Here is a 13,211-nt window from a genome sequence, read left to right on the forward strand (position 1 = left end):
GCTTGAAGTGTGTTGAAGTTTTATCTCTGTACCGAAAAGAGTTATCGTCTCTTTAACAAAATCAAGTTGTCCACCGGCTTCCTTTATACTATGCTTGGAAAGTAAGAGAGGTACCTCACAGTCGACTACATCTGTAAGGATATGCCCTGGTTTTCCACCGATGTTAATAGGAATGTTTACTTTCTTCAATGGTTGATAAACTTGACTAGGACTGAATTGATACGACTTCTTACTTTTTGTTTCTGTTACGTCTTCGCGATTTGGTAACGAATCGAGATGGCAATTTAACCAATTCTTTCCGCATACATTTGAAGGGCACCCTGGATCAATAACTGCACAACTTAATGTTTCTGATACCATCTGCTCAAGAAAACATAACTCGACTCCACTTTCTTGCGTAAGTAACTGGATTTTCAAATGTTGTAATGATAGGTCCTTTTTATCTGTATCCGGACAGTCACGGTAGTAATGATAGATTGAACCACAAATTTTACAACGAGTATGGTTACCATTTTCATCTGGACAGTTTCTATAACGAGTTGATGACTGTGCTTGAGGAGCGCGATGTCCTCTTGACGGGATCCTCGATAGTTAGCTCCTCCACGTCCACGATATCGATTAACTCGAAAATTTCGTCCTCGATTAGCAGAATAATTTTTACGAGAATAATATGCTTGTTCATTTTCCACTAAAATATCTGATGTATCTTCAGTCGTTTTATCATCAAACATGAAACAATCTGAAGTGACTTTATACATATGTCGTACACGAATCGTAAATAGCTTTAATCTGCCGTTTCATGTCATCATACTTCAGTTTTGCAATAGATGCTCTGGCTAAATCACGTTTACTTTTTGGTAAATAAGCACTTTTCAACAATTGATAAGCTAGTACTGGCGATGGTAACTCAATCTTATAAGTTTTCAGTTTATGATTGAGTTGTTCAAACTGATTGATATATTCTGTGATATTCATACTCGTATCGCTTTGAAACGTTTCGAATTGTTCGTATGTAGTAAACATTGCCTGATCTAGAGTTCTCTCAATTTGGTTATAAGCACATCTAAACCCTCTACGACGTTTAGCTGTTCTTTCGTTAATGTTGCACATGCTTGGCGAACCTTCGGGGATAAACTGAGATACAACACAGGTCCTTGTTTTGTTTTAGCTAAATCGGTTACTAACTGCCACATTTCAATTTCATGTAACCAATGTTCAAAGTCTCCATCTTCGGAGAACGGGGGCAATCCATACTTTTGCCCTATCGAAACAACACCTGCCATTTTCAACAATTAACCACTTTAGTTTATACTTTTATAACAACCAAAGTTCATAAACTTTATCACACTTTAGTAACCAACCAATAATATCTTTACTGCAAAACCACCGAATGCTGCTACCATGTAAATTGGTTGTTACTCACTCAATAGTTGGACATCAACCAACAGGATCACTTCTTTATTTAATTATTCGACTAGAAGAACAATGTTAACAGTTAGTTCAATAAAGATAAATATTTTAAGCCCTCAAAAAAAGATAAAGATCAGCTATTAGGTTATTTCATGGCCAACATTATGTAATGTTTTTGGAGTCATTACGTAATGTTTCCCATGCAAATTTATCATTGATTCATGGCAAAATGGCATCAAGGCTAGCAAAAGGTCCACGTTGGAAGAGCGTCTGATTATTGAAACAAAATTTACAGAAAACACATAGCTATTTGGACTTTGTGCCGGATGCTGCATGTAAGCACTTTAGCTAAAGTTCCAGCAAATGCAGGACAAAATTCAGTTTTTTGAAGTTTGCAAAAAAAGAGCTCCATAGAAGATCTTTCAAATTCAGCATGTGAATAGAGCAGTAAAAAAATACAACTTAATTCTATTTTTCCATTATTTTGCAAGTTCCAGAAAATAAAATAAAGGAATAATGATAATTGAATACTGTTCACTGATGATCCGTGGCTATAAAAAGCATTTTATATAGCAGACCATCCATTCTTGACATACCAGACTCTGTTTGAAAGGGATGGCAAATGTGGTGACAATCTAAACCTAGTTGTTCAGCAAAAATAATCAAAACCGTGTTACTTTCCACTTGAAAAAGGGGAAGTGACTGGGTTGTAAAGTTTTTGTTTGTGATTGGCTTAGGATTTTAGTGTGATTGTTTTGCTTTAGCCAATCATTGTGCTTTAAGAGATCATTTAATTTTCATGCCAAATCTTGATGAAGAATATCAAAGGGGTGTGCCAACCTGGGCAGACTCTCTTACTGAGCCATGGCCTTTAGAGTGAATACGTGTCAGCATGGAGTAATCAGAATCTGCTTGGAAATTAAAAAAAGCTAAAACCACTAGCACTACCTAATTTTAAACCCAGGTATCCCCTCCAATTCTAAAGTCCATTTTTATGAAAATTCCTGAGTTTCTGGCTCATTGATATCTGACACAAAGGTTTTGAGGTCAAAAGACTCAAAATCTCAGTTTTGAAGGTTTGATAAAAACCAACACGAACTTTAAAAAGGTAAATTAAAATGAGTTGTAAAATGGTGAAAATTATCTAATTTCTTTTGTATTTTTCTATTGAATTATCAAGTTGTAGCTTTGGCTTTTAGAAAATATTTACTTTGAGACTTAGCAATCAAAAATGCCTTTCAAATGAAAGAAAAAGTTTTAATTCTCTCAAAATCACAAAAACATGGACTTTGGCCCCTTAAAAATCCACATGACTAAGGCTTCTTTAAAAATAAGGTAGCGAAATTATATTATTTATAGAGTTGAACCTAGAGATAATTAGATTCTATTTGTAAATCTTGAAAGATTGGAGACAACTCTTTAGAAAAATTGCCAAAAATTGATGATGTCTTACATGATGAAGATGAAGTAATAATTTAACATAATTTTTCAAATTATAACTTTCTTTACCTATCATCAGAAATGAGATAAAAAAACAGCTTTTTGAAAACAATGGGAATACAGGTTTTTGTTTCGGTTAATGGATTGCTTTTGTTGTTATCAAAAAATCTGTATGATAAGCGTAATGTGACAAAATTCTTTTGTTTTGAGTCTAATTTTGCGTAAACTTTAGGGGCTTATTTCTGGGATCGCTCAGACCTAAAGATACCTATATTACTTTGCTCAGAATTCCTATAACCACAACCTTGGGGACCTTTCTTCCAATTAGAATATCAATCATCATCAATAAGCATTAAGAGTTTTATGCCTGTATAGCTGAGACTTTTAGCTTTGTTATATTCCAAACCTGCAGACTCTCTGCAGTATCCCAAACTTAGAGTTGTTTTACCATTTACCATTTATAAGCTTTTTCCAGGCTCATATCTTGAAAAAACTGAAGCATTGCCAAAGCATTTGCCAAAGCATTTGCTGAGCTACACTTTGTAAAATTTTAAAGCCTTCTAATCTCCCAAATCTCAAAAAACATGCATAATGTGTAATTGTACCATAGCAATAAAAAATGAAGTAGTGCTTTTTGTACTAAATTTAGGACAGTTCCCAACCATGATTATGAACTCTTTAAATAAAAATGACACCTCTCAGCTAACCAGTGAAAAACGGCACTTCAGAAAAATATATTAATTGAAAGTGAGCTGGAAAAGATTATTCAATTCTGTTTTGTTTGTCGCAATGGTAATAAAAATCTTTGTCTGTTTTAATCATATTATAAATTTTAAATCTTAACTTTATGCTGAAGATGAGTAAAATCGACTAAATTTTGTGTTGTCGTCATCAATTTTGCTAATTTTCAAAATAAAACCTATGAAAATTTGAGGTATATTTTGGATAAGTTGTTTAAAAGTTACAAGTTCTTATATATTATGTGATTTCACACAATTTTTGCTGGGTTTTATGACCATAATGACAATAAAAGTAAAGAAGCCCGACCTGGTAGGGATTCTGACTTAATATTTTGTAGACTTTTGCAATATACAGTCAACCCTCTCTAAATCAAAACTCTGTCATCCAAATATTTCTGTAATTCGAATCTTTCTCAAATTTGAAAAAAAGCCTTAGCCCCTTGGAAATCGAATTATTGAGAGGCAATTAAGCTTTTGTTAAATTGCAGTGGAATAGTTTGGTAAATTGAAATAATTTCATACGTGGCCAAGTATTACAAGCAAAGTTTCTAATTGCTCTCTATTATTGTAATTTCTTCTACAATTAATTAGAAAGGAACAAAAATACGTTTTATAAAATACACTGCGTTTGGGACAACACATGTAGTTTGGCAGCTAAAATTAGCTCAAGCAGTAACCCATTGCAAATAATATTCACATCAAATTTAAAATTTTCTGTAGTGATATTTAGTGTCTTTTATGGAATTAAAATAAGTAGACTAGCTACTGTTTCTTAGTTTTCCGTCCCTCAAATTGTTGTCTTTTAAGTAGTTAAGGGAATAGTGATTATATTGGAGAAAGGAAATACTTTTTTTGTTTTGTTTGTTAAAACGATTGACCGGAAATTGTTTCCTTTTTGTTGTGGTGTATATAAAGGTCGGTATAGAAAATTGTAACAAGGTTTTTTCTCTGGTACCATCTTTCTTTTGCATCGTGTTATGTGTCGTTGCACTTTGTTAGGTCCACATTAAATTTTCTCGCTCGAGGAGTGGATAGATTTGTTTTGTCATTCTTATTTTGTCATTCTTATTTATGAAGTGGAGATGCTATATCTGTTAGTTTGTTTGTTTGTTTTTTTGTAGACCAATGATTCTTTCGTTTTGAGCAATCTGAAGTTTTTTCCAGGTATGATTATAGGTAGGATTATAGGTTTTCATCCATCTCACATCTCTTCCGATGGCGGATTGGCGGCCACCCTCGTTAGATTCCAAAAAAGCAGGCCAATTAATTATCAGAGGGAGAGATTGTCGCACATTGTAATTATGACGTTCCATTCAAAATAAAGTAAACACCTGATTAGCTCAATATCTTCGCATCAACAAATGAGACAACGTTTAATATGCGGGAAATGTGATGAATATATCTGATGCTACCCAGGGATTTTGCTTTGTTTTTGATAGGCTGGCGAATGAAAATTTCTTTGCCACTTTGAATATTTACTTGTGGTGGCGGACCAAACTTTTAGACCGGCGAATAGTATTTTTTTCGTGCCTTGGATCGTGCCTTTTGCCCGGGCCTTAATAAGACCCCTACCATTCAAGGGATGTCAATTGTTAACATTTAAAATTTTCCCGTCTGGTACCAGATTGAAGTTATAGCTCGTATAACACCATACAATTGAAACTTTTACAAATCATTATCTCGTCACATCTTTTGTTTGGTTTTATCTGCCTCTCTGATTTGCTTTCTATCATAGTATTTTTTAAGAACAGCAAATCGATGATAATGTGTTAGTTTATTAAACATCTTATCACGGTATTATGCAAGGTTTAATACGCTGTGATTGTTTTAATATTATTAACAGTACTTTAACAAGAGGTTTTTCAAGTAGGTTTTACTTTTATTTCCTCGTTACTCTTGTGGACTTGTGGTTATCAATTTTCAAAAACTAGTTTGATATGACTGTTTGTGCTTCAGTCAGTTTCATCAAACTCATCGTCGTTATTTCTCGTCGTTTATTTTTCATCGTTTGTTTTTTAGAAGTTTTTTTGAGCCATTGGTTATTCTTAACTTTTTGGATTTAAGTTTAAAGCCTGAAAATCTTGATATTGAAATTGCACGTCTTCTTGAGTCTGCATTCCTAAAATTGTTCTAACGTTTTTGGCTTCGAAGCCTTGTTTTTTATATACTTTGTTCTTATTTAAAAAACTTGTAGAGATACATTATAGTTATTTTGTTATATTTTAAGATAAACTTTGACGATACTTCAAGTAGGTTCAACTTTCATTTCCGCATCAAAACATCGTTATGGTTATCACCTCACCCTATTGCATACACATAATATTTACAGTTTATTGTTTAACGGTAATGTTTCCGCCAGTAAGAAATCTAAGTGATGGTCTAATGTCTGATGACCTGTAAACAACGTATTTTTATGCAGTGAGATAGTTGTTTGGTTCTGCTTTTTTGTGCATCGTATATAACACATCTTCGACCAAAGTCGCGCGGACTTTTTTGCATTTATGTAGACTTTAGTCGTTTATAATGCGTGTTATCAGTAGTATATGCGTTATATGATAATACCATTATTGTTACGGGATTTAGTTTGTATGAACTAAAATTTGTTCCTTCCATTTTGCTTTATTTCTACTTTATCTGAATTAGTTTTTTGTGCATCGTATACAACACCTTTTCGAACAAAGTCGCACGAACACTTCAGGTGCGTGCCATTTGATTACTTAAATATCCCCCTAAACTATATCCGATTTTTTTTATACCTTTTTGCATTTATGTGGGAAAAAAGACTGCTACGAGTTTAGGGTGATAAACAGACAAAACAGTGCCCGCCCGCGTGGCAATTAGCGGCTACGGTCGAAAAGATGTATTAGAGTTTAGCTGATTGTCAAAGTTAAATAAATAAATAGGTGATAGTATAAAGTTATGATCCAAATTTGTATAAGAAAGACGATCTGCTAAACCAATATAGTTTTTACCATAGCTTTTGATAGAAACCTTTTGACCCTAAAGTCTAGAAAACGAGTTTGTTTTATTGCTTTAGTACTTGAAAGTGATAGTATTTTTTAGGTTTTGAATCGAAAAGGTATAACGTATAATAAAGGTATAAAATTATGATTTTTAGGGGTTATTTCTTGAATAAGTATTTTTTAATAAATTCCTTCTGAACGTTTACAGGTTTTGTTCAGTTTTTTTAAGCTTATTTTTTAATTTGACCAACCCCTCTCACACGTATAGTCAAAGGTATAAGCGAGCTGGTGCGATTTCTACCACGTACCAGGTATATAGGTGTGTTAAAGGTGTGTAGAACAAACTGTAGATAACAAATTGATATCCTATCATTTTTCTAGTTTTCTATTTTACCAGTTGAAGTACTGTAGATAAAAAACTCGAGTGATATTGATGTCCGTAGATGATTTATACAGTGTTTTTATGCAGGATAGGGGACGACGGACAAGGCTAAGAACCAGGGCAAGGGTTGTGATCTATTATTCATTTCAAATCATGTCTTTTCAGTCAATATATACAAACATAAATATAAACAAACACATAAAAAATGGCTGAAGACGGTAGCGAATCACCAAAATTTAGATCAGTGTCGCACACGTGGAAAGACGTCACAAGCCCTATCTACGATGGATTAGAGGTCATTGGTACACATTCCAAATCCAAAAGTCGTCTCCACGATCGAACGAGGAACTCGCTTTCAACATCCAGTGTTGATTCGACTGATGGCTCTGGAAAAGGTGATTTATTTATTATAATGACATTTCTATTTCATCGTTAAGAATGGATATATATCGTTTACATCCCTGTTTTATCTGGTGCAATTATTATTTGATATGGCAAGAAGGGTGACAGGAAAATTGCCCTGGGAAATGCCCCCGAACCCAGGAAATTCCGGTCTGCTTTTTTTTTGCTTTGAAGATGGAGTGAACCATTCGCTAAAGTGGAAAGATGCCCTTCACCTGTGTAAGGCTCGCAGTGTATCATATAATCTTGCAACTGTCCCGTCTTTTTAACATGGATTTCCGCTTAGCCTTGGTCGGGTTTTAGACATTCCATCCAGTTTTACCAAGACGGTTGCAACACTGATGATATTGGCTAGTATCAAGTAACGACAAATAGATATTCACTATAACTTTATTGAAATGGTATTTCATTGATTTCTCTTTATACCCATAGGGAGATACAGTACGTATATGGAGAAAGAGATCATGGACCAACCAGTGGCCATCAAACAAGCCATGAGTGGACGTGTCGATTTCAAGAATCACCGAGTCAATTTAGGTGGAATCGAACGATACAGAGATGAAATCAACAGATGCCGGCGAATCATTTGCGTCGGTGCTGCTTCCAGTTACCATGTAGCTGTTGGCACACGTCAAACTATGGAAGAGTTGTTGGAGATTCCAGTCTTTGTGGAGTTGGCTAGTGACTTTCTGGATCGAGAGGTCCCCGTTTTTAGGGATGATGTTTGTATTTTTATCAGTCAGTCTGGTGAAACTTCCTCTGTTTTGTCTGCATTGATGTATTGCAAACAACGGGATGCCTTGGTTGTGGGGATTACCAATGAAGAGAATTCTCGATTGTCCGAGGAAACACATTGTGGGATCAATATCAATGCTGGTGTTGAAGTTGGAGTGACCAGCACCAAGACATACACATGTCAATTCATCTCGCTCGTCATGTTCGCTATTTTCATGGCAGGTGACAAGCGTTCGAAACACGATCGCATCTGTAGCATTATCGATGAGATGCAAATTTTACCGGAGAAGATTTCCAAAGTCTTACAGCTGAATGATGACATCAAAAAGCTTGCTGAAGATGTCACCAATAAGCGTTCATTGATTCTGTTAGGTCGTGGTTATCACCAGGCGACCAGTTTTGAAGGTTCCTTGAAGTTGATCGAGATTGCTAACATGCATTCTGAAGGAATCCATTCTGGTGAATTGAAACATGGTCCGTTAGCTTTAATTGACGAGGAGCAACCTATTATTATGATTGTGATGAGGGATAGCATCTATGATAAATGTATGAATGCAGTGCAGCAAGTGAGAGCACGTGGTGGTAAACCATTGGTCATTTGTGAAGAAGGTGATGAAGATATCAAGAAATTCGCCGGTGTAACCATCGCCATCCCCAAAACTGTAGATTGTTTATCCGGTATCCTGGCTGTCATCCCTCTTCAACTGTTATCTTTACATTTAGCCCTGTTACACGGCAAAAGTGTAGATTCACCAGGTGGTATACAAAAAACTGTAATCGAGCATAATGTTTATAAGAATTTAACCGAAGCTTAATTTGGCTTCATGTTTTTAGTGAATTTTTGATAATTTTTCAAGTGTTAGCTGTTTAGAAAAATGATATTTTTCATGTAATGTTTTTTCAATATATTCCATAGGAATCCATTCAACAAATTGTTTTCCTGAAGGAAACTTTCTATCCTTTCCGTGTAGCTAATTATAAGAAAAGAATGAAATTTCGTCGTTTTTAAGACTACCTTATGGTCAATATGCTCATCGGAGGTTCACTATATCTGATTACGAAAATAGGGATATCGACTTTTCTCTATGAACTAAGATCGCCATTAAGCGCATAAAAGTAAACAAAATTGAAACTATTCTTCATTTACAGTGGCTAAGTCTGCTGTCGAATGTTAGGTTAGGTAGGATGATGCAAATATGGTTTTTTTAATTCAATTTATTCAATTTTCTTCGTAGTGCTTTACTTCATACAATATAAGGTAACAATTATTTTTTCAGTTATATTTTTTATTAGTGCTCAACAAACAATTTAATTTTTTTTGACAATACTTTATTTATTTTGTAATGTGTAAGATATAATCACAACACACGCAAATGTGTGAATGTTCAAAATTGTACTATTCTCATAACCTTAGTGAACTTTTTCCAGAATTTTAGGTATAAGCCGGTGGTGATATTTACAAAACACTTTTATTTTTTCAGACTATATTTATAAAAAGTCCTTTCTTTTGAAATCATGCATACACTGACTTTGGAAAATGAAAAATAAAATATGCCTATCCTTACAGGAGGTTTTCATTGAGTAAAATTATTCTATAACATGATTAATTAATTTTAACATTTTTACATAACTATCTATCGTCTATATCCCAGAAGTATGATACTTTTCTTCTGTAATAGCACGACTCGTAATACACGTTTTTTTAATAAGGAACCTTAACTTGGTCCCGAGCCTGGAGTTCCTTATTTTTCCAGAGAATTTCAGCTTCAAAGTTCTTTATCGAGTTCCTTATTGACTTGATTGCTAATATTGGATGTAACTACAGTACAGAAAAAGACGTTTATTGAATGTTGTTTCGTCAATATGTGTACAAGTTCAAATTTAACTCTCTGTTCCTGAACTTGTTTTCTTATTCTCAGCCTGACCAGTTCCTTAACAATTCCTTAGTTTTCGGACCATTTTCAGCCTCGAGTTCCTTATAAACGTATTCCTTATATTAAAAAAAAACGTGTAGCTGAATACACTTAGATGATTCCCATGTGTAAGCTTGAAACCAAATATCATACTTCTAGGGTAGAATTTAATGTTTAAAATTTCTATAATTCATCTCTTAAAGCCTGTCCATGATCAGTAGCTGTACTACCAACAAAAGTTTGAAAATGATCGACAACTTCATCGAAGCTCAGTCTACCATCTTCATTATCATCTGCATCTGCAATCAAATGTTTTGTTTCTTTCAATGTGTCATCACGATTGGGTAGTACCCAGGCTTTCATTTCTTCTCGCTCCAACATTCCGTTCTTGTTTTTGTCTAGCTTGTCACGGAAATGTTTTCTATCTTCGAGGACCCAATCAGGGGGATTATTTGCATCGTCCACGTATTGACCCAAAAATTCTTCTTGATCAATTTTCCTGAAAAATAAAAATAAAGTCAAATGTTGTGCTCCATTCAACTTGCTCTATTCTCGCTCTTATATATGAAGCAATTCCTTGGCTGCCCCTTTTATGATATATGGTCGAGACAATTTGAGCCAAACATATATAGGACCTTATTCACAGCCAAAATTTTTATTATATATTATATTATATTATATTAGAAGCACAAAAGCAAAAAGTATGCATTATCACTGTTTGGCAACACTGAGAGCACTTAAAACAATGTTTAAAAACCACCTACCGGTCACCATTTTGGTCCATATCATCAATGACCTCATCGACAGCAATGTCTTGTAATTTCTCATCTCGACTCTCTTCAGGATGTCGGAAAAATGCGAATTCGTCGCGACTTAATTTGCCGTCACCATTTGTATCAGCGAGCTTGAATTTCTTCTCTGATTTGTTAATACGTGCTTGTAATTTCTATGGAAAAAATATGGTACAAATGTGTGAAAATGTTGAATGCAATACTTAGTTGGTTGGCGTTGATACTAAGGCTCAGAGTCGGTGCTTTTGTGCCGTATCGAAAAAGTTCTTTCACTATGAACTGATCTCTTCTAATTTCTTTGAAAGACTGAAAGCTGATCTTTTTGTCTTGTTGAAGTGAGATACGGGCCTGTTCTGTTGCATTCACGTTTCAGTCATGAGCCGTCTTATAAAAGAATCATTAAATACGTTTGAACGGCTAAAGACAGTGGCGTGGTGGGAAAATTTCTCTGGGGTGGCCAAGGCAAATACGGCGCCCTTTTTAAAGATTTTTTGTTTTTGGCGCCCCTCTCTATACGCTCATTATGAACACAAAAAAGGGAGTGTGCGAGCGAAGCGAGCTAGAAAATTTTGAGTTTTTGAGGTGATGAGGAGCGCCATTTTTGTTTTTTCATTTGTCAATCTTTCGATATGGGCGCCTGAAAAATCCTTCTTGGCGTCCCTTATTTTTTGGCGCCCCTTCTCAAAAGGGCTCCGATGGGGGGGGGGCCTGGCCCCCCCTGCCACCACGCCACTGGCTAAAGAAACGCGAATTTGTTCAAATTATGGAGATTTGATGTCTGAAGGGTCCAGATAACATTTTTCGGGCTTAGAGGAATTCGACTTATAATAGAGTTTCAAGTTATGGAGATTTGATGTCTGATAACCTGCAACCAGACAACCTGTTTTGAGCTGACAAGACATTCAAGTTACAGTTTATTCTTTCTAATTTGATTTTATTCAAAATATAGAGATTCGAACTAGAGAGAATGGACTGTAGAAAGTTTCGGGAGACTAAACAGTGTTGGGATCCAGCAGTGTTACTTACAGCATCTATCTCCGTCTCTGCGTCTTCCCATTTCCCAAATTGAGAATGTTTATATTCGATCCACGTGATCAAGCCATCATGATCATCATCGTTTTGTCGAATGTTTGTGTCCAGTGTCTCCCACATGTATGATATCCTTTGTTTATCAACCCAATCACGAAGCTCTTCGAATGAAATGAATCCATCTTTGTCCGTGTCAACCTGTCAGATAAGAAATGGTAACTTTTTATCAATTCACCACTCTTATTCAATCAACTTCTAACAAAATCATTTGTGGGGGGGGGTTCATGGTTGGCGGAGGAGCGGAATCGGCCCTTTTTTCGGACGGAGTGGCGGAATTTGGCGAAAATTTAGACGGAATTACGGAAATTGGGTTCTCTGACGGAGACGGAAAATTAGGAAATTTTAGTGCGGAAAAACGGAATTTAGCAAAAAAAATTTGCGGAATTTCGGAATTGGGAAAAGATTTTCAAAATTTGCGGAATTTTCGACAAAAATATTGAATTTCAAAGGAATTTTCGGTGACGGGATTTTGGTTCAATTTAAGACGGTGTGACGGAAATTGGAGAAAAAATTGGCGGAATTACGGAATCGGGTACCCCGTGAAACCCCCCCCCTTTGTGGTTATGTGCGCTTTTTTCTGGTAAATCTAAGACCCATAATGAACTTATGTTAAACTTGTGTTAGATTTCAGCCATTTTCATTCATTTCAAGGTCAAGACGATCTCTGTTGACGTCGTTCTCCTGCATTTTAATAACTTCAAAGACGGACAAAATCATTTTTTGGTAACTGTTGGAAAGTTCGTAAATGCTTTGTTAGTCGAATATGTTTTGGCATTAGGGCTTTGTTTAGCCAGAAAAGTAATACACCTGATGACTATTTCACTAAATTTGAAAGGTTAAAATCTGCTTCAGAACTGATTTTTAGACCTGTTTTAAGTGTGATACACTCATGTGTAGAGTTTCAGCAATTTAACATTCATAACATCTATATAACGTTAAATCGACGTTCAAAGAACGTTGTCAGCCAGCTTGTCACTTCTTTGGATTATCACTATGAAATTTTGCTGATCTATGTAATCTCTATACTCTCCTTACCTTTTTAAGCATTTCTCTCAATCTTCGTTTGGCTTCTTGCGGTTCTAGACCATCAAAGTCGTGTCCATGCCCTTTCCCTAAGAACGCATCATGGTCATATGATGTGTCATGCTTCCCATCCTTGTGAAAATGTTCTTCATCTGAAATCTTGTGTTCTTCTACTTTAGCTCTGGTGTTCCTCAGAACCATCAAAATGATCAAATTATACACAAGTTGAATATTCATTTTTACTTTATTTCTAGACCTTTTTATGTCCCCTAATATCTATACTGCTTTTCCAATGCAGTTTGCTATTCATATAAAAGTTCTTT

The 13,211-nt window shown here is 35.2% G+C and overlaps 2 protein-coding genes across 2 annotated transcripts; one reads left to right on the plus strand and one right to left on the minus strand.

Moving 5' to 3' along the window:
* The first annotated feature begins 7,086 nt into the window (after positions 1–7,086).
* Positions 7,087–9,463, plus strand: LOC136815499 (glutamine--fructose-6-phosphate aminotransferase [isomerizing] 2-like). The gene is made up of 2 exons (XM_067071954.1): positions 7,087–7,330; positions 7,770–9,463. Exons 1-2 carry the CDS (start codon positions 7,141–7,143, stop codon positions 8,885–8,887), a joined length of 1,308 nt encoding a protein of 435 aa, XP_066928055.1. The 5' UTR covers positions 7,087–7,140; the 3' UTR covers positions 8,888–9,463.
* Positions 9,464–9,647: 184 nt separating this feature from the next.
* LOC136815500 (calumenin-A-like) lies at positions 9,648–13,211 on the minus strand. Its single transcript, XM_067071955.1, has 4 exons — positions 12,901–13,211; positions 11,803–12,003; positions 10,750–10,931; positions 9,648–10,484 (listed from the first exon to the last, which is right to left on the minus strand). Exons 1-4 carry the CDS (start codon positions 13,123–13,125, stop codon positions 10,169–10,171), a joined length of 924 nt encoding a protein of 307 aa, XP_066928056.1. The 5' UTR covers positions 13,126–13,211; the 3' UTR covers positions 9,648–10,168.

Source organism: Clytia hemisphaerica, unplaced genomic scaffold (assembly GCF_902728285.1).
Source record: "Clytia hemisphaerica strain Z4C2 unplaced genomic scaffold, Clytia hemisphaerica genome assembly, whole genome shotgun sequence".
Classification (NCBI taxonomy): Eukaryota; Metazoa; Cnidaria; class Hydrozoa; order Leptothecata; family Clytiidae; genus Clytia; species Clytia hemisphaerica.

Bases quoted from the DNA above. Each gene is read 5' to 3' on its own strand.
- LOC136815500 (XM_067071955.1), bottom strand. From the start codon at position 13,125: ATGAATATTCAACTTGTGTATAATTTGATCATTTTGATGGTTCTGAGG. The intron at 12,004-12,900 runs GTAAGGAGAGTA...CTTATCTGACAG, and splicing joins TGAGAGAAATGCTTAAAAAG to GTTGACACGGACAAAGATGG. The intron at 10,932-11,802 runs GTAAGTAACACT...TTTTTTCCATAG, and splicing joins CAGAGACGGAGATAGATGCT to AAATTACAAGCACGTATTAA.
- LOC136815499 (XM_067071954.1), top strand. From the start codon at position 7,141: ATGGCTGAAGACGGTAGCGAATCACCAAAATTTAGATCAGTGTCGCAC. The intron at 7,331-7,769 runs GTGATTTATTTA...TTATACCCATAG, and splicing joins GACTGATGGCTCTGGAAAAG to GGAGATACAGTACGTATATG.